This window comes from Pholcus phalangioides, unplaced genomic scaffold (genome assembly GCF_987345545.1).
Source record: "Pholcus phalangioides strain wild (caught in Gottingen) unplaced genomic scaffold, Ppha-v1.0 ptg000017l_1, whole genome shotgun sequence".
Lineage (NCBI taxonomy): Eukaryota > Metazoa > Arthropoda > Arachnida > Araneae > Pholcidae > Pholcus > Pholcus phalangioides.
Genome location: NW_028301610.1, coordinates 5,350,222 through 5,373,070, shown reverse-complemented (window position 1 = coordinate 5,373,070; position 22,849 = coordinate 5,350,222). Strand labels below are relative to the sequence as shown.

Sequence of the window (22,849 nt, the reverse complement as noted above, 5' to 3'; positions counted from 1 at the left end):
AATAATGAGTATTATGAATATTAAAACTTGCCTCATCTGACCCCCAAAGCAGAATGTGCTGAAATCTGCGTCATACATCGCAGAACAATTACCGCTACTGCAGAACAATTTGGAAGAATTTTAAGAAAAAGTGCAAAAAACACTATTACATGTATGGAGATTTTTACCGCAGAACATTTCAAGTCATCCGAGGGCTCGTCGCAGAACAGTACTAAACATTCTGCTTTGGGGCATCTGACTAAATATTATGGAATAGTACATCAAGATTCTTTTGAGATACCTCTGATCATGTGCTAGCCATGGGGACAAGGGAATTACGAGTCCCTTTCACCCTTTCTAGGGAATTCCTGACCAAACTGTCCAAGCTATGCTCCTCGACCAAAGCAATTTGAGCACCTTTTTTCGAAGGAAGATGACTTAGTCTATTGCAATGATGTCTATGTTCTGTACATTCCATTAGGACATCAGTATAATCCCCTAGAGTGGAGGTTATTCATAGATTTCTTTAAAACCGGCTTGAAAGCAGTACTTTTGCACAATGGTAACAAAAACCCCTCCATTCCCATCGCTTACCGGGTTCCACATAAAGGAGACATGAAAATATGAAAGTTTTATTACGAATGTTTCAATATATGAAAGACATGCCTGGCACTTTTGCGGAGATTTGAAAGTCATTGCCCGTGTACTTGGTCTTCAACTAGGATATATCAAATTTTGCTATTTCTTGCGCTTGTGGGACAGCAGAGATAGACAAAACCATTATGTAAAAAAGCAATGACCACCAAGAAGACAGCTCGTTCAGGGAACCAAAAATGTCATCAGTCAGTCCCCGGTGGATCCCCAGAAAGTCTACCCGCCATCTCTACACATTAAACTGGGATTGATGAAAAATTTTGTTAAAGGAATGAAATGAAACAGCGACGGTTTTATCTTTCTAAAAAAGAAATTTCCATGTGTCAGTGACGTTAAAATCAAGGAAGGTATATTCTTTGGCCCTCTAATTCAAGAATTAATGAACGATGCTGAGTTCGATGCCACCCTAAATGAGCAAGAAACACTAGCATGAAAGTCATTCAAGAAAGTAGTCGAGAACTTTCTTGGAAATAAGACGGACAAATATAAGGACCTTGTGGAGGAATTACTTCAGAACTATAAAGCTCTTGGTTGCAATATGTCACTGAAGATACATTTTCTTCATTCACATTTGGATTTTTTCCCAGAAAACCTAGGTGAGATGCGACCACAGTGAGCGATTCCACCAGGACAGCCTATTATCCATCATGTAATCACATTATCAAGGCAAGTGGTGCCCAAACATGTTGGCCGATTACTGTTGGCATTAAAAAGAGATATTCCTGTTGCAAAATACAGAAGAAAATCATGTAAAAATACCCTTTGAACTGCCATTAATATTAGAATTTGAGCTATTTTAAGTTGTAAGCAAATGCGAAAAATATACATTTTTAAAAATTTTAAACACTAGTTGCTCAAAAACTATGCCTGACACACAAATTCCGAAAGCAGATTCAGAATCAGTGGGGAAAATACTATAAGAATGACCCTATTTGATCAAAGAAACACGAAAAAAGTGAAATTTTGTTTACCAGTGGAATTAAAGATCGAAACAGATTTGTTGAATTCAGTATTTTAACCAATCCGTGTTGATCTCTAATCCTTTAACCTGTGATTGCACTTAAATTCTGTCAGTAAATACAACCGTTAGAATTGTAAATTTATTCGGGAGAAAAGAGGCGACTGTCTTCATTAAATGTCTTTCTCCTGGCTATTTTTTTGTGTGAGAAATATGTAATTGAAAATTTTCACTATAACACATGTTTCAGTTGAGAGATCAATTATTTCTGAAAAGCACATGCTTTCAACATGCTTTGCTTGATCAGTGTTGCAAAACATGTAAAAATGTCTTTCTTCCAGCTGTCTTACTCCTGGCATCAGGTAACCGAAAGAAAGGTTTGATCATATATATATATAAGTTGGGGGAAAAGCGAACAAAATCCAAATTTCTTGGTTACAACATCAAGCTGCAATAATGTTCCATCTAAAGACTTTGTTTTGAGAAAACTCGAGAGAGAGAGAGAACAAAACGGAGACAAATTAGAAATCTGTTGTCCTCATAAAATTAACAAAAAAAAAAAAAAAAGAAAAGGGAAATACAAATAGAAAAGAAATATAAAAATGTAATTGACAAAAAAACTATTCAGAGTATGTGCTTGCCCAAGTTGAAAATAAACTGGCAAAATATAAGGAACATGTTACAAGTGTCAAGCATAAATAAAAAGTTAAGTGCTGAAACAAAGTACCTCATCAGATTTGTTAACCTCTCTTAACATGATTAAATTTTATTTTCTTTCATCATGAATTTTTAATAGGGCTGAAATCGATTAAAATTTTTAACTGGTTAATCAAAAAATTTTAATCCATTAATCGGGCAATTATATATAATCAAATTTTAATCAAATACTTTTAAGTAGCGCCCTATATGGGGCATATGGTATTTATTACTTTGTAAACAAACTTATTAGGCAACTTTTTTATATTAATTGATGTTAAAAAATTTCTCTCTCTCACCTATTCGCTAGATGTAAACAAACATTAGAATAGATTAAAAAAATTAAGACTAAATGCTTGAAGCAATGTGTGCTGAACATTTTTGACCCTCAGATCTCCTGGAATTTCTTCAACTAGGATATTTTTATTTTGTTTTAGAAAATCACTAGAATCATTAAAAATCACATTGCTTATTTATGCCCTTATCATCCAGTACAGATATAACAAAGTTTGCATGTAACAAATATTTTCATTGTTTTTCCCTACTTTGTTATAATCCTGTCCATTTTAATGTAATAGGCCTATTGTAAATAGTCAGTTTAACTATAACTATATGACGATTTGTTTTGGTGCAGTTTGACCTAATTGGTCAAACTGCGCCATACTCTTAATTGATCCTTGTATCAAAAAAAACCTAAATCCAATCCAATCACTGTGATATAGTTATGTGGACATCATGGATTCTCATCGCAAGGACCCAGGTTCAAACCCCTATAATGGCATAGCAGTGGTTTTCTGTGTTTTTCCAAGTTTGAGGTGTGAACGATCGACATGCAAAAGTTTGTTTCTTTTATGGTTCAATAAAGTAAAATAAATTAAAACATCATTGATATTTCAAGTTTCATTGTGCAAAAGTTAGACTTTAAACGTGAACACTTGGAAAAGAAACAATAGAAGAAACTGTAAACCAGTAAATCCTAGTCACACAATTTTGGTAACTATAATGTAAATTACATACTCTCTCCTACTTTGGATGGTTGATTGGATAGAGTGTAGGTGGAACTGGATGTGCGCACACCTCTTCATGGTAAATTCTGGGTCATTTTGTTCTGACAAAGCATGCGAAGAGCTGCACAATGAAACTTGCAAAAATTTGGTCAATTCCAGCTTTTCGAACACATTGTGTGACCGATAAACATTGAAACATCAATGATGTTTTAATTTATTTTACTTTATTGAACCATAAAATAAGCATAAGAAACTTTTATTTTAAGTAATATTAAAAAAATTTAAGAAAAATGTTCAATTTTGTCAATTTTCATAAACTTCAAGTATGATGCATGACTGGAAGATGTCAATCGATTTTAAATTTTTTTACGTCATTTTTCTTTTTATTAAAGGAGGCTACTTTTCCGCACTATAGCGATTTGCAAATAAAATATTTTTTTCGACCCACTCTAATGCACATCCTTTATGTGTAGGCCTACATCTTATATTATGTCTAAATATACATTTTTGGTGAATGTTAAACTATGTATTTGATCAATAAAATTGACCATGATTATAAGTAAGAGAACAATTGTTCACACACAAACACACCCACTTCTGTGTAATTATATCTGAACCTTGAGTTGTATGCAAAACTGCAGCAAGAAAATTGTTTGTGGTAAAATAAATGAATTTGGAGATAATGAAAATTCTGAGAAATCAGAATGGTGCCTGAATTTTTTTTTTCTCCAAATTTTTCAGACCCTGCAGAAAATGTAACCAAAAGTGTCCTGATAAGTCAAAAATAAAACCTTTCAGCTATGTAACCAGAACCACAGTTTTTTTTTATAATCGAACCCAAACTTTCAGGAGCTAAAGTCTCATGCTTCTCTTCTTTTTAAATTCCTCACTGTTAAAGAATATCCCTACTTCATTAAATTAAATTCTGAAATATTTTTAAAGGAGCAGTGATAATTAAAAAATGATCTGGCTAAGAGGAGGAGATAAGTCATTCTGAGGATTCATTACTCTGGAGGTGTTTTCCGTTTGTCCAAATTAGCCATTTTTGGGAACTTAAAACTACAGAATAACTTGAATTATCATTAAACATAAATGTCAATAACATTATTATACATTAATATCACTTTATACAAGAAACCTGTCATGTATAGCAACAGACCTACAGAATCCCTTCATCTGGCTGACGATTTTAACAGGAAAATTTTCTGGGTCGGGCTTGTATTATCAGCATCTTGAAAAATCAAGCTAAGGCTTATTTTCTGCTTAGGTGTTATTTTCACATAAGAGAAACTATACTTGTTGTTCTGTTTCAATTGAAGATGTTCGTTGCCGATATTCAATTCAAGAATCCCACAGTTATTTTCTTTTCATTATGAGATGTTATTTTTGTCTCTTGATATTTCAGTTATGAAAGTCTGATGTACCTGTATAAAACTTATAAAGTATTGCAAAAACATGTAAATATTTTTTGAATGAAAATTCAGTTTACATACATTGGTTTATTTCTTCACAGATGCTTCAGTTTATTTTTACAAGGATTTGTGTGTGTGTGTGAAAAATTATTGTGTATTATAAATAAATTTCTGTAGGTATGCTTATCACATACATCGGGTATACTTTTTAAACTAAGGTCCATGGTTTGAATTTTCTGTTTGCGATTTCTTGTAAAATATTTTAATATGTGGATCTCGTACCTAAATGCTTACATAAAAAGGTAGAAGAACTATAAAAAAGGTTATCACATTTTTGTTCCTAAAAAAATCATTAAAAAATATTTCAAAATATACATATTCTAAACACTGCACTATGCAGCAAGTTTTGGAATACAAAAACTAAGCTCAAACTAAAATTTTAACCTGAAAGTAACACATTTTCTTCGAAAATAAACAATATTCCCTAAAAAAAAACCCATTTTCCCCAAAAAAACCCAGCCCGGGGGGGGGGATGGGTATCTACCCGGGGAGCTAATTTGACAACCCTGGTTAAAACAGATACCAGTTGCCTGATATATAACATTTTCCTGCCAATGTTAGGATTCAAATACAAACCTAAAAAACCAGATTGGTGTACGAGCAATACAGCTATCAGACAGCCTTTATCATTGATTAAAATATTTCAAAGATTTCTTCTCACAAATCAGCAGAGAGGCTATTGAAATATACAAGCACAAAAAAAAAAAATAATAGAAGAGAAGAAACTTTGAAATTGAGCAGAGCTCTCAGAGAAACGAGAACTTTCCCCTTTAAGATCCAGCAACAGCATGACAACGGCTAATCAGATAACATCCACATTTCTCGGCCAATCAGGCTCTCCCAGCATAAGAACTGTTTTCAATTCATTGCCAGCCATAGGATCAACTGACCAATCGCAAAACAATAGTGTATGTCAATTCACTCATGTATGTAAATACAACCTGAGACTCTGGAAAACTTGACTTTTGATCCAGTTTTATCGATTCTCCTGATGATGCCAACCACTAGTGCTGGGGAAACATTGAAAACTAACTCAAACCAACGACGGTCTTCGAACCTGAACAAAAAATTTTCATCAAAACATGCTTAGTTCATTTCATTGGTAGCGCATTGGAAAAACAATAATTAAATTGTGTGGTTAAAACTTGCATTATTTTAAGCATGCTAACATATAATAAGATTAAAATTTTGATTATTCATTTATTTTTTGAATCAATAATGCAATTTCTTTTTAACAATATAAACAGATATATAAACACTATGTAACCAAAACTTTTATTGATTGCATTTTTAAAGGTTTAGGCCTATAAAAAGAACTTTTTTATAGTGTAATCCTGGCCTAAGATAAAATTCTATTTGATTGAATATATTTCTGTTTTCTAGAAAATTCTTGAAAACCCTGAAATTGTAGATAACTTTTTTTGTGCAACCGACAGCCAGTCAATACTCCAGGCAGTAACGTAAGTATCAAACCCACTAGTATGGCAATGTGAGTAGTAAACCTTCTATAGAATGAAATCTCCTGATATACTCTGCAAGACTAAGAAAAAAATATTGTTGTAGAAGGATTGTTATATACAGTAGAGAATACTTATTGAAATCACAGCTAATGTTATCATTCTGGTATTATTATCATTTTTGCAAAGTACAAAATAGACCAATACTATAACATGGGAAAAAATTTATTTATAGTTATCTGGACTTTTGGATGGAAAAAACAATTGATAACAAAACAAAGTTTTTTTTGAACATAGCATTGAAGCTAAGGTCTGACCAAACTTATTTTTTTCTCTAAGTTATCAGCCTGCAAGGCTATATCGAGGTATAGGAGGTTATACATGGTGTACTCTTCTGCCTTCCCTTGTTGACAAACATTTCCATACTCTGTTCATAATGTCCCACAGTAACCACTTGGATTCATCCATGTATGTGTGAAGCTGCTTTTGCAATGAACTTTCTACAGTGTAGGCCAGTGTTTCCCAAACTTATTCAGCCCATTGCCCCCTTTTCAAAACAAAATTTCTCATCACCCCCCTGGAAGAGATGTTAAAAACCCACATATTAAAAAGTTGAAAGATGCAGTGGCGAATTTTCGATTTTTTTGCATAAATGTTTTCCTGAAACATTTTTAGTATAAAAAGGGTTAAAAATTCTAAAATAATTACAATTAAGAAAATTACAGTAAACTTCATTGCAAAACAAAAAAAATTAAATTTGTGAATTATAAAATTATAAACATATGCATATAACACAAAACATATGCATTTAGTTGCATTTATTGTGGTCAAAGTAATATTCGCATCACACAAAACATATCCATTAATGTTAAAATTATTAAAAAATACATACACAAAACTACAATTGTTACTTAGTTTTAATTAAAATAATTTTATTATTAATAGATGTTTTCTAAGTGTGATGATTGTTGCTTGGGTTTACTAAGCAGCGTTCTCAAATCCTCACAATTGAATATCTGTAGGCGATTTCGATTTTTGTCGAAAGATTTGTGACTGCATTGAAACGTCTCGCACATGAAAAATGTTCAGCTACATTAGAACCTCTCAATAACGGACACTCACGGTAGGGCCGTCTTAAGAGCATCATGGACCCCCCCCCCATCAAGTTATTTTTCTGAGGCCCTACCTGGGAACTTCTCAAAAAATTCAACTACTTCTCGTTTTTCTGAGCCCCCTGTTTTCTTCAGGAGCCCATGCGTTAAGACGGCACTGACTCACGGGACCGAAAATTTTCGCCGCTAACGAGGAGTGTCCGTTAATGAATAGTAAAATAATCAGTCTCAATGGAGTCCGGAGTCCCGTTGACGTAATTCAAAAAGTGTTTGATAACCGGAGGTGTCCGCTAAAAACAGGGAGTGTCCGTTATGGGAGATTCCTCTGTATATCCCCATAAATTCCAGGCACAGTATTTGCTTTTACAGAAAGAAAAATTAATAGCTATCTTCAAATTTTAATGTCACACCGTCTTTTAATGCTATTTCTGTCAATTTTTCTTGTAAATGTGATAATTGATATTGTTGGAGATTGAAAAGAAAAGTATCGAAAATTGTTATTTTTTTCATTCAGTACAGATTATTTATTTCATTGCAGATTGTAAGGATCTCTTGGGAGTACGTGATGATCAGAGAGGTTACATAAAAAAAAATATATTATTTTAATCTCCCTCTCCCCATTGTCAACTGCACCTTACACATTTCTGAAACAATTTAAACTACATTTAACATGTGTTACGTACTCCTATGAAATCGCGTATCCAGAAATTTTATTTTATACAAAATTATTCGCACCAACGCATGTTGGAGTTGAGTGTTCTACTTTGACATGGAACACAAAATAAGGTTTTGATGATAAGTTCCGGTGAATGCATAAAAATTATCCTTATTGTCATAATCAGTGCGGTTATGGATAGCGTTCTTGATAAGCATTAATAGATAGCATAGGCACCGAAATTTAAAAGTTGAGCCCTTTGAGCCTCACTCCCCCAATAAAATTTTTAAGGCGGAGCTAATTCCCCCAATAAAATTTTTAAGGCGGAGCTAACTCCCCCCCCCCCTCCCGCAATTAATTTCTAAAAATAAAATGCAATGCACGTTCTCTGTCATACGTACACGCTTGAGTCTCGTGTATACGGAACGACTTTATGCCTTCCCCCCCTCCAATATTTTTTTCATGTCGGTGCCTCTGATACATAGTATTGCCCAAGTGCCTTACTCAAGTCATGAAAATCGATCAATATAAGAGGATTTAGTAGCATCAAAATTTTGATGAAAAAAAATACATTATTGTACTTACGGTATGGATTCAACAAACATCTTCCGCATTACATTCATTTCTTTTCGGACACCATCGAAATTACAAATACAAACACAAAGGCCCCAAGAGGCAAATCGCCCAAAGAGGTGGCTGAAGCTGATATGCATGTTTGACCCATGAAATGGAGGTCCATCCGTTGTGTAACAAACACTTTAGATATGTGACTTTTTTGCACAAAAATTCAACACTGCTCGTCTGTAATTCATATTTTGTTACTTCCACACATGCTATCTTTGAGTTTAAGTAATTCACGAACTTGAACGAATACATTACAAAAAAATTTCTATTACGGCAGTTCCTCGAAGTGAGCGTCGGGATTCCTAGTGATGTCGTACGAGGTGTTGACCATTGATGTTTATGTCTGTTCCTAAGCGGTTCTTTTATAAAAAAAAACCAGCATACACAAAAAGACCTTAGCCGTAGGTGAATGAACAGTGATGCTAAAATCATGCCCCCCCCCCACCCACATCCTGCCGCAGGGTCCCGAGGCTAGGCTCTTTGGCGGGCCACAGTCTGTATTGAATTTATAATGCGAAAAAAAAAAAGAGAATCGTCTCGGGGCCCTGAAACCAGAACACTGATACCAGCTGCACTTTTTTGGGGGAGTTTGATAGCTCCAATAATGAACAGTCATTAGCAAAACTAGTCATTCCCAGATGGTGTTGAAATCTGCGACAGAAGCTTTTATCGATCAATTACAATACAATTACATTTACAATACAACTGGAATGTACAGCGCATATTAAAGGGGGGGGGGACACTTTAGCTCTGCTTCCTTCTGAGCAGATGAAACAAGTACAACTATACTGTGTGCAATTCTTAGTTTTTTGTTTTTCGCCCATAGGCACGGATATTCACGAAAGCTTTTTTCGGAATACGGTCCTAGTTTTCGAAAACTTTTTTTTTCCTCTCATCCTGCCATCGCCCCCTTATGCCAATTCGTAGACCCCCAATCGCGTCTGTAGCTGGTATCGCCCCCTTGAATAGTCCCATCGCCCACTTTGGGAAACACTTGTGTAGGCAAATAAATGCAAGCTGAAAAAAAAATTCAATTCTTGGTCATTTCTTTTCAGTTGTACAGATTCACAGTTTTCACCTGAAACACTTTCTCAAGGGATCTATGGAACTTACCGCACGCTAAAAAAAGTGAATATCATAATTCATGAAACTTTTAGGCAGTTACATTCCTGAATTAAATAAAAGCAAGATTTTAGCTGAAGGGCAGGGGGGATCTGTTTTATGGAACCTGATATGGGAAAAAACTGCATAATTGAACATTTTCCAACTTATTTTTACATATTCAGGGTTGGGTTTTTGCCGGGACAGTGGCAAAAAGTCAGGCAAAAATTGGTAAAAAAATTTTTACTCAAGACATACCAAGCTTGGTTTTTTAATTACAAAATATTCTTTTCAATATAAAATTTAAAAATCACATGAAACATAAAATTACATGGTATAAAAATGAATATTCAGAAAGTTAAATATGCATCATCCAGATTTACTATAAAAAAATTCATAAGCAAAAGACTATGATTAATTTATTTATAGAATTCAAAACAGGTAAATCAAATTTTTAATTCTATGAATTTTTGCCAGGTGGCAAAAACTTTAGCTTTATCTCAATAAAATATGCATCCAGATTTGTTATAAAAAATTGATAAGCATAAGGATTTATAATTATTTATTCATAAAATTCAAAACAGATAAATCTAATTTTTTAATTCTATGAATTTTTGCCATTGGCAAAAATGTGGCAAAAACTATTTTTGCCGGGGCGGTTTTTACGCCATTTTTACTGTGGTTTTTTCCACTGCTGCAAAAACTTGCCAACCCTGTACACTTAGCTGCCATGTCTCCCGAATTTTAGCTTCCTTTCTCGACCTCCCAAAAAGTTCTTGAATCTCCTGAATTTTTATGAAAATCACAAAAAATCCCTAATTGTCCCTAAAAATTCCCTACTTCATTTAAAAAGAATTCCCGCTTCTGAAAACAATTGCTAAGTAATTTCTTGTGGGGCAAAAAGTCTTTAACCTCTGTTTTTTCCCCTTTCGAAATGACGTCACACTTCGTAAATGGGGGGAATAGTGGGAAATTCCTTTTTTTAGGATAATATAAACCCTCTGATGGTAACAAGAAAAGTTGTTTGTCTTATTGTGCAGGAAAATAGCTTAGCAGCCAAAAATAGTCCTGGATAATTGAAGATTATATGTGACGTGCATGTGGTCAAAACTTCCTCTTTTGTTGAAGTTACGTACGTGCGATAACAAAACACAAATACTGATAAGCAAAAAAATATTCAATTTTTAAGATACTTATTCAGATGAATTTCCTTTCATCAAACGTTCCAGAAAAAGGCTGACTTTCTCTTTTTGTACAAGATGTGTTAAGGACATAAACATCGGTCATGGTGGAAAGACTGACATCACCCATGTGAAATTTAAAAAAAAATCAAGCATCACAAAAAGTCAGTGTTCTTCGAAAATTGACGCTTTTTCCCTTCATCTTCCGATGATTTTGGGGTCATTCGCGCAGAATGTTTGTTCACATCGTTTCTGATTGACACAATATAGCCTATACAGTAAAACCTCGTTAAATCATCACTCCGGTTAAGTGTTCACCCTGATAAGTTGTCATTTTTCTTCAGACCCTTCCAGCTCTCATAGACCACAATGTTATTAAACCCTCGTTTACTCGTCTCTAATTTCGGTTAAGTTGTCACTATGAAAAAGTTTGAGAAAGAGGAACACAGACTATTTTTATGGCCCCTATTATATAAAAAAAAGAGCTTGTTAACAGCATTGCCATATGCTTAAGTCACCATAAAATCCTATGAATACCCAAGCAGAACAGTTTAAGTAATGAAAGTTACGCTGGAGAAGTTCATTTGCCGACTAAGGTTTTTGGAACGTTGGGGACTGTTCAAGCTAGATCTCATTTCTGCCTGGGCTCCATTGGAGAAACTGGACAAACTGTGAGACACCCAAGCTCTGTCCCAAGAAGCAATGTAAGCACTTTGCCCCCCCCCCCCCCCCAAGGCATCTCCAGCAAAACCAAAATTTATTGATGTGTCAAAGATTACATATACTGCAAGGAAATCAAAAATTATGTAAATCGAAGAATCAAATTAATCAAAGTCAAAGTGCAACGGGCACAGATAGTAAATAATCATAGAAAGCATGGGCTCCACTAATTAATTTAGGCCTTGAAATTTAAACAAAATATCTTTGCTGAAAAAAAATTAGACATTCTTTCCCAAGGTGAGGTCTTCTGTTTACTTTTCCTTGCCCAGGGCCCCTCCACCAAGTCAAAAGTGTTCGAGATTACTTTGCAGTTGCATCATGAACTACTGATGAAGAATTCAAACACTAAAATTGAATTTGATGTATATGTAAAATTAATGTGCAATAGGGAGTTCTGTTATGAAGAAACGCTACTTATTCAAACAGTTGCTCTGTTAGTCTAAATTAAAAATTACTAGTATATATGAAAGTGTACCAGTACATTTTACCACAATTCAAGTAATAACAGATAAAAAATGTAAAAAATTGATATTTTTTCTTTCGAAATCTATAAATTTTATTAGTATTTTTATTTTGATTCATATACTTTAATAAATGCCATATTACTTTAAATTTATACGATTTTCATAACATTGCACATTAAAACTGACGGAACTCCGCTTAAGCCGTCATAATTTTTCGATAACTTGAGGTGACGACTTATCGAGGTTTTACCGTATATATATTTTTAGATCACCATTGAAGTTTTGGCCCTAATTTCACTTGTTTTTTCGCATAAGTATTTTATTCCCTATGTTTTAAATTTTATGTGTGGGAAATCCCTATTTTATTCGGAAAAATTCCTTATTAGGGAGTGGTTTTACTATAAAATACGGGTCTGCGCGAAAATCTCCCTAATTTTCATTTTCAAAAGTTGGCAGCTATGCTGTACATATTACACAGAAAGTAGCAGTATAGATAACTTCATTAGCATTTTTGGTGATTAGGTGGTACACAGAAAAATACAGAAGTAAATTGACGTATACAGAAGAGCAAAAACATGAACACATCGATGAAGTAATGTGGAATGATTATTATCAACATGAATATTTTTCCCTAATGATCCACATGGTATAAATACCATCACTGCCATCAAATTTTAAGTTGAAATTTATTGGTTTTAACTGAGTTTTTCATTCTTTTGTAGGATTATGAAGAATTCTGCAATTGGTAGTAACAAACAGAAATCAATGATTATTCAACAAGGGCTTCTTTTCAAGTATGTCTGATGTCATCCCCCTTTATGACAGGCATGAATGTGCAAATGTTCACTTTTTTGGTTTATCAGCTGGTGTGGTCAAAATTGGATAAAATTTTTGGTTTATCAGCTGGGGTGGCTGCTTATTTTGCTATCTAAAGCTAAGTTTTTCAAGAAAAGTGAATGTGTATCCCCTACTGAAAAACATGTTGCAAAACATTTTAGGAAAATGACATCCATAGAGTAACATGAATGGAGTCAACATGCAAATGTAATTTTTCAATTTTCTGAAATTTGCACATTCACGGCATAAGAGGGTGATAATATTTATTCATCAATGGTCATGAACGTCATTTTTTTATCTTTGTTTGTAAATATTAGATACTTTACAGAAAAACTTTTCCCGAAATTTCGTTCATTGATTGCTTGGAAAATTTTTATGCTTAAAAAAATTTAGATACTGTATGCAGGATAGATGCTCACTCATTAATCATTTCAAATATTTCATCCAGGATCAGAAATTATCTTAGTTTTATAGTTATTTTGAATCTTAATAGCTTAATAATATTTAATATTATACCAGGGTGTGCATGATCAAAGTTCCCCTGTTCTGAGCTAACTAGAGTCCTAAATATAAATCAGAAAGTTCGAATGAATTTTGATAACCGCTTAATGTAAGAAATGGGAAGAAATTAAAAGAAAAATGTTTTCAAAAATGCGTTTTTTCATCATTTCTTCTCTAATGAGTATGATGCAGAGTTGACAAGATCTTGCTTTGCCGATGAATCTTTTTATGAACACCACACTTACACCAAAAGCCATATGCTCAGCTTTCAGTTTTTGAATGGGCTTCAAACATTTTCATCAAGATAATCTCAAAGTTTCATAGCTTTTCAATAAATAATTATGGCTGTAGACACAGCATTAATTATGATGCAGCATGTTGATATTTTTTTTAAATTTAAAAAGAAATGTCTCATTGTTGGGAACCGAAACATAACAGCTATTTTCAGGTTTTTAATATTGCACATTGAATTTTAAAATTTTGTCTGTGTCATGAAGCGTAAAGCATGATAATTAGTATTTTTTGTTACAGAAAAGATTAAAATTCTGTCAAATTCAATGTTCAAAGTTAAATGTTTTTTGCCTCTCCTGCAATGATTAGGCTTTTTAATTTGCATTCCTCTGGCTCTGAGGTACAGAATTGCTCAATAAGTAGTTAATATAAATAGTTCAGATTGAGTGCATTGGCAAAGAGTTTGTGTGTAAGCTTGAGTGTGTTGGCTAATCTAAATTCATTTGTGACTAATCTAAATTCATTTGTGACTAATATTCTATTTCTATATTTCATTTTATAACTAACATCTGTTTTATTTTCTACAGGTTGATTCGGATTCTTTCAGATGAAAGCTCTGAACCCGCTTTGCTCATTGAAACAGCTATTACTATTGGCAGTATTGCCAAAGGCACAGAAGAACATGTGAAAGCAGTTATTGATGCTGGAGCTATAAGCACACTTCTCAAAGGTTGAGTGATTTCAAAGGCAGTAGTTTACTTCAATAATATTAACTCTGTTTCAGTAAATTTGAAGTTTTATACCAAAAAAAAAGTTAGCAATTTTTTTTTTATTGAGTAGTGATTTGCTATTGAAATATAAGCACCATGATACTTTTTTATTGCTAACTTGCAGTGAACTGTGGGTTTATTAAACAAATATTTTCGATGATTTAAGAAATTTCCCAAATAAAGAGTTGTATCAGTTTAAAAAAAATGGATGTGAATGTTTTATGAACATAGATAAGATGTTTTGCAATAATTTATGCCCATAGTTAATTAAAATTAATTTTTTACGTAGACATACTAAAAGAAACATAGTACAATAAAACTCTTTTGGAAACACCAGGGATGGAAATATTCATCCATAAAAAAAAAGTGACTGTTAATCAGGTATTTGAAACACATACTTTTATTATATACAAGGGAAGCTATTATTTGGCCCTGGGTAAAAAGGGTGATTATCAAGAGGGGGTTTACTATTATTCTTGTTTAATCCTTGTACAACTACATTAGTTTCTTAATAAATGTTTGATATAATTTTTTCATCATTAGCTTCTGAGATAAAATAATCATGACGAAAAGAAAAATAAGTTTTGTTATTCAATATTCAAGTTTTAGGGTGAAATATTAGATTAAAAAATTAACGGGATAATATGAAGATAGATAATGACAATAACATCAAATACATTTAAACCTTGTTAAGACAAAGTTAAAAAAAATACCAAAAATATTTTACACTAAAAGAATCGCCTAAAAACTAACAGTATTTTGATTACAACTCACTCAGGATCCTGTCATGACTCAGGTCATCATCGGCGTTGCTAAATTAGCCACAATGATATGAGAACCAACTCATCAAAGGAAGCCTTTCAAACAGCGTTTATATCAAAATACAACAAGGGAAATTTATGATTAAAAATTGATTATTTGATGCAATGTCTAAAATGTAAACAAGTGAACTAATCAGTATTCCAGTTCCAATGGAAATAGCTGAATTGCATTTTGTGATTGCCATCTTGGATTAAAAACAATAAAAATTGCCATAAAAAATTTGAAAAATGCACAGATTCACTAGCCATCAGCGGCAAATATATAATATGTAATTTATGTGTAATTTATATGTAATTTACTATTAATTTATTATTATAAATATATTATTTTCACCTAAGCTTTCTGTTGGCAGTCTAATGCAATTCTAAGATGGTATATTTTGTCTAATTTAAGATAATTTGTCGGGGGCAAATTAATTGTGAAATGTCTGCTTAATTATCCAGGTTCCATTCAGTAAAAAGGTAATTGCAAATGGATGACCAACTATAATGAACTCGTTCAGCAAGTTCTTGAAAAAAAAACAAAATGGGAAATAAGGGCAATTTCTTTTCAACTTATCTTTTGGAAAGCTGTACATACATGCAATGAAATTTTGGATACTGAGATATATCTAACATACTCCAGCCGTGCAGAGAAGTTTAGTTGGTCCTAAAAAGAACCTTTTTGACAATTTCAAAGATAAACAATTAGCCTATAAAAAACCATGAGCAAAACGACCTAACCTAGTGTCCCTATGTGAGTAAACAAAATGGCACCTGTGTGGGAAAAAGACAGCTTCCCATCAGTGTATGCTGATTTAAATCAGCTTGATATCACTATTTAAATCAGCTTGATATCACTATTTAAATCAGCTTGATATCACTATTTAAATCAGCTTGATATCACTATTTAAATCAGCTTGATATCACTATTTAAATCAGCTTGATATCACTATTTAAATCAGCTTGATATCACTATTTAAATCAGCTTGATATCACTATTTAAATCAGCTTGATATCACTATTTAAATCAGCTTGATATCACTATTTAAATCAGCTTGATATCACTATTTAAATCAGCTTGATATCACTATTTAAATCAGCTTGATATCACTATTTAAATCAGCTTGATATCACTATTTAAATCAGCTTGATATCACTATTTAAATCAGCTTGATATCACTATTTAAATCAGCTTGATATCACTATTTAAATCAGCTTGATATCACTATTTAAATCAGCTTGATATCACTATTTAAATCAGCTTGATATCACTATTTAAATCAGCTTGATATCACTATTTAAATCAGCTTGATATCACTATTTAAATCAGCTTGATATCACTATTTAAATCAGCTTGATATCACTATTTAAATTACTTGATTAAAAAAAAATCATTGATTTAAATCAAAATATTTAAATTCTGTTTTTCCTTTACATAACTTTAATGATATTGAAGTAAAAGTAACCTGGTATGGTATGCATGTTACTGATATGTGGTAAAGTTCATGATTAAAAGAAGTGTAGAAGATCTTACGGGTAAATATAGACTTGAACTTAATCCCTAGATACAGTCGCAGAAAGAAAACTGCTCTATTTCTGGATTTTGTGCATGGAAAGAAATTGCAGAATAATATAGGGAGTTGAACTTAGCACTTAACTTAAACTGCACTAAGTATTTTCAGTGCATTACAATGTGGCACAAGTGTTCCCCTGATTAAAAACAAATTATTTTTTGTATAAAGCCTTGAATTCTATGCCCTAATTGCTGATTCAAAATACAGTAGACTCTCAGTAACTCCACACTCTAAAAGTATCAACAAACATGTCGACTTAAGCGGATGTCGAGTTAGCTGGGTTTTGCTCTCAATATTTGTCAGATCTTTCTTGTGTGCATAATTATATGCATTCAAACAATTCCATTAAATAAAATGCTAATTCTCTCATTAATTTTAATTCAGGGTTGTTTCATAATAGAATCAAAACATAAAAAATTTACCTCATGGAAAAATAATCAAGTATATTTGTTTTTCTTTCCGTAGAGAAAAAAAAAAATCTTCTACACTGTTCAGTTTATCCCACGATTGTTTGGCTTCTTTCTGAGTACGTAGGAATCAATGCATCATATCTACAGCTTTTAATGCATTATGGAGAGATGGTGCAGATACTTCATCTGAACTTTCTGTGATTCTATTTCTTTGGAACATGAAGCACTTCCTGTTTGATTGATTCTAGAATATTGTCGTTTTCTAAAAGCCCTGAAGTTACAAGACCAAAGTCAATGTTCACAAATTCATCCTCTATAAAATCACCTGTAGCGTTATTTATGCTTTGTTCACACGTAATTTGAGAGGAATCTTCCGTTAAATTATAGTTTTACAAAAGACTCGTAACAAAAACCAACATGATGAAAGCAGTTCTGAATCATGCCACTCATGACTGACTTCCATGCAGAATCAATCATTTCAAAAGCATCTAAAACAAATTTTTCAGCGCATTGCAGGCACTGTGTTCTTTTACTTTTCACATTCATCCATTTATTCATGCCATTTTTCATGAACTGCATCACCTCATCCATCACGGTACCACAGTAAAATTTTACTGGGTACCAGGTCATGTTGGAATACCGGGCAATGAGAAACAGACAACGCAGCTCAAACAACTAATACAACGACGACAACAACAATAGCCTTCTGGTACCTGCCACTGACCACTTCTCAATCCTCCGAGAAGTGTTGCATCGCCACTGGCAGGATCATTGGAACAATCAAATAAATAATAAACTTCATGCCATCAAGCCCACACTTTGCCATTGGCATTCGAGCTGCAGAACTAACCGAAAGGAGGAAGTTCTGCTTGCCCGGTTATGCATAGGACACAGTCGCCTCAGGCAATCATATTTATTATTACGAGATAGTCAACCAGAGTGCCCTCATTGTCAAAGTCCATTGACCATTGCTCATGTTTTACTTGTTCACATCATTGTCATCATTTTACGACCACTTTTGGTCATAGTCATCTTTCACTTCGCGACATTTTGAATGCCCATTGCGATGCATCTCGCATTTTTAAATTCATCAAAGCCATTGGTTTTTACAATTGCATATAGTTTACAATCCACGTCATTGTTTCACGTAAACTCACTTTCTTGATAAGACAAGGACAATTGCACACACATCTGCATCTTTATACCCTTCTATCATTGGTTTCAGAATATCATTCTTCCAATTTTCAACAGTTTCTTGAGACGCAGATATGCTCTCCATAAACGTTCCTAAAAACAATGCCATGGTGCTCTTTGAATCGGGTCGACCATCCACTGCTCTCAGTAAAATCACCTTGATTGGGACTTTTTGCGAAAACCTTTGCTTTCTCTTGAATTATTGGTCCTGATAATGGGATTGAGTGAGATCGAGCGGATTTGAACCACAAAAGAGTTGCTTCTTCTACGTCACTGAAGCATAGGCGGAGATTGACTTGGAAGTCTGGGGGGGGGGGCAAGGTCATTATTGCTGGGGGGGCACGATGATGATGTCAATTCATCTATACATATATATACATTAGATCAGTCGTCGACTGATACGTAACCCCCCCCCCTTCCGTATCTCCGCCTATGCACTGAAGTCTGATTTTCTTATGCGTTTTCTGCTTGGTTCATAAGAAGATTCAAATGCTGACAAAATTTTTTCCTTATTTTTGGCAAATGTTGAAATAGTGCTCCTTGCAATCCATATTCTTTTTTTTTAAATTTCAACTTTTGATTTTAAAGTTAAAGTATGAAGTTTGCGTGGAGCCATTGTATTCATGGCCGTTGATACTCACGATAAAAACCAAATGCCATATAAATGGCCCATGAATGGTTGATGGTGCATATAGCTACAAATCTGTCATAAAAATGACATTTGTTTTTGGTGAAGTGCACTTCACCGAAAACACCCTCTATCACCTATGCTATTGTGATTCGACTGCACATTCTACAATCAAAAATGCTTGTTAAAGGTGTTTTACATCACTCTGAAAGTTTGTCCCATGAATTTAGAATCATCCTGTATATACCCACTCAAACTGTTAGGTGTGTATATATACACTTCTGGCACAACTTGATAGTAAATTGCTCATGGCAATAGATGAGAGTTGTGTTAAAGAGTCTGTTAGACCAACTGACATACAGTATTGTTCACAATACTTATCTCAGTTAGTCTAACAGACTCTTTAACACAACTCTCATCTATTGCCATGAGCAATTTACTATCAAGTTGTGCCAGAAGTGTATATATACACACCATACAGTATTGTTCACAATACTTATCTGACTTATGTATTAGACCGGGATTACACAATAAAAATTTGATAAAATATCTTTTACAAAACTTGAAATATCCGAAAAGCCTATTTGTTACATTCACTTGAATGTAACCTTCAACCTAACATTCACTTGAATGTAACCTTCAACCTAACATTCACTTGAATGTAACCTTCAACCTAACATTCACTTGAATGTAACCTTCAACCTAACATTCACTTGAATGTAACCTTCAACCTAACATTCACTTGAATGTAACCTTCAACCTAACATTCACTTGAATGTAACCTTCAACCTAACATTCACTTGAATGTAACCTTCAACCTAACATTCACTTGAATGTAACCTTCAACCTAACATTCACTTGAATGTAAACAATGCACTTATTGCTTGAATTTTTGTTTTATAAAATAACTTTTCTGAAACTCTTATATAATCCTGGTCTAAGGGAAAACTACTCCCTGGGTACAGCCTGCAATAAAATGATTGATATGAGTTTTTCAAAAGTAAAGTTTTTTTTATACTTTGAAAAAGACAGTAGTCTAAGAATTTTAAAAAATAACTGATGGAAATGGTTGAAGAGACGGCAAATAAATCTGAGATGCTATGGAAATTATTGGATAATGGAAAAGTATAATTTTATGCAAATGAAATTAAAGGAAATATATGTAGCTTGAAAGTCATGAAATAATATTTTATTTTTAATAACGATTTTTTTATCTAAATTTTTTCAGGAATTTTTCATTCCGATTCCAAATTTGTGGAATCTTGTTTGAGATGTTTGCGTACAATTCTCTCGTATGATAAAGCTCCTGTTGAAAACTTGTACACAGATCATAAAGTAATTCCATGCTTGATCCAAATGGCTCATAGCCCTTCTGTTGCTATGAGAGAGAGTGTGATGGCAATAATGTCTTCTATTTGCAAGGTATGACAATTTTTTCACCCTGCATATCATTTGCTTTAACAAAATTTCTGAAAATACACACAATAGAAATATTCTTTTAGAATGTTGAAATTGAACAAAAATAACTTGATGGTAATCCAAAACATTCCTTGTGTGAAATTTCTAATTTAATTGAACAAGAAATATATGGTTGTATTAGAGAGATGATCTTGCATCATGCAGGTTAACCTATAAAGTTTTGTCACAGCATGCTGAATAAAGATATTTTTTAAGAGTGATAAAATATTATTTGCTGATTTTTTTTATATACTGACTGCCGAACACAATGGCATTTTTATACACTTTGAAGTGACATAAATGTACCAGAATAACAGTAATCAAAAACATTAAACTATATCACACATATAATCACCAAAAAAAAAAAAAAAAAACTCTTACTGTGACACGCCATTGCCACTTAAGGTCCTTATGGCAGCTCTGTAATAGTGTTATATCTTAATTCCTACAGACTATTATTACAAAATAAAACTTTTTGATACTTTCTTATTTAGAAATCGCCTTAATTATTGATTTCTCGCCATGAAGACCTTGTTATATCTCTACTTATGTCTTTCCTTTATGAGAAATCAGCTTCAAAATTTTTCAATCAGTGTTACATGTAAGTAATTCATGGGGAAATAGGCTGTAATGTAATTTCACAGTGAGAAAAGAATGTCAACAGTATCTGGCTATTTGGGATACCAAATTTCAAAAAGATTTGCTCCACAGTAAGATCAGTCAATAAAATGGAGCAAAGAAAAGAATGGATGAAAAGGAGAAATTGAGATGTTTTATTTAATTAAAAAAAGTTCTCCTATGCAAATGTTCTTCTGACAGTATCAGTTATATAGAATTTTGACAGTCTATATACAGTCGAACTTGGTGAATTCGAAGCTGAAGAAGACAGCAAAAAAGTTTAAATTATCCAATTCATTCATATAAGATAAGTAGACTTTCACAAAAACTCTTGACAATTATATAAAAATGCATCGAATGTTATCATTTATTATGCCAATTTCCTTGTTGCAACTGGTGTTCACATAAAATGTAAACGATCTCGAAACAATTTCATTTGTAAATTTGTAATTTCTATTTGTTTTTTTTCTGGATGCTCTTAAACATTGTACAAAATTTTCAGATTGGTTCAGAGAATGAAAGATGTGATTTTCAAACTTCAACAGCTTATTTTTCCTAACAATGTCTGTAGCTTGTGAAAGTGTTGGAATAGGGATCTCTGCTGCTTTCTTATACTTGTTTTCATCCTTTTCATGAGAAGATTCAATGTGACTTTATTTTTTACTTCTAACTGTGCATCTGTCAGTCAACCACAACTTTTCTTTTTTATAAAATTGAACATGCGTGTGAGAATCTCGTTTGGAAATGGTGAAAAATATTGCTAAGTTACATTGATATTCCAAAATAAATGATCAATGATGTTATAAAAGGTATGAATCTCCAAAACATTTTGACCAGACAAATGGCTGGGATTACCGCACTCCGGCTTTTGACAATTTCCGTTTGTTAAGAAGTTGATTACCACAAACACACTTTCATATTTCCTGAATAGTATAGTAGCATGGGCATTTACCATTGGCAGGAGTTAATGAAATCATCGAAGATCCGGTGTAACTCCAGCAGCTCACAGAAAGACAAAAGCCAGTGTGTGTGTGGAATTGGTAATGAAAACATTGATTCTTATTTAGAGCCCCAACAGCAGTAATTATGGGGTTTAGATTTTGTTAATTGTAATTTTGTCAATGTTGGCTACATGTTATATTTTGGAAAAATCAGTAAACCAGGGAATAAAGAAAAAGTTGACAAAGTTAGCCAGGAATTCTGAAAGATAAGAGACATTTTGTTTGATACATACCTGAATCAAACATTGAATTATCCAAAACATTGAGGAAAAAATTCAAACTAAACAATTAATTCAAACATTAAATTAAATAGGAAGCTCAAGGAGAATTCCTAAAATTTGAATTGCCCAAAAAGTTAGAATTAACCAAGTTCGATTTATCCAAGTTCCTCTGTATATATATGTTTTTATGCTATCATTACAGCAAAATGAGTATTTTCCTTCATAAAAGCTCAGAAAATTCAGCAAGATGGATGCATATGGAAGAAATGAGCGTAATTTTTTGGAAACGTGAATCACGTTATGTACCGCATTAACATAGAATATGAAACACATTAAGTCTTTTTTCTGTGTTTAGTTAATAAATTATAACTCAAGAGTTACAAAATATGAATTAAGAGTTTTTCTATTTTTAACTAGTTTTTTTTTGTTAGACATCTCATCAGCAGAATATTCTGTGTTCTCATGGCGCTGTGGAAGCAGTTTCTTCAATTTTGTGTTCAAACATTTATAAGGCAAGTTTTGT

At 33.0% G+C, this 22,849-nt stretch overlaps 1 protein-coding gene across 3 annotated transcripts in view; it reads left to right on the top strand.

Moving 5' to 3' along the window:
• LOC149072141 (armadillo repeat-containing protein 8-like) overlaps window positions 1-22,849 on the top strand; it is a 64,443-nt gene that overhangs the window by 4,946 nt on the left and 36,648 nt on the right. For all 3 annotated transcript variants that reach the window (XM_089246729.1, XM_089246727.1, XM_089246728.1), the window contains exons 2-6: window positions 6,150-6,226; window positions 12,803-12,874; window positions 14,237-14,379; window positions 20,257-20,450; window positions 22,758-22,838. In XM_089246729.1, coding sequence (XP_089102855.1) covers window positions 6,150-6,226; window positions 12,803-12,874; window positions 14,237-14,379; window positions 20,257-20,450; window positions 22,758-22,838 — 567 coding nt within the window. The remainder of the gene's footprint in view (window positions 1-6,149; window positions 6,227-12,802; window positions 12,875-14,236; window positions 14,380-20,256; window positions 20,451-22,757; window positions 22,839-22,849) is intronic.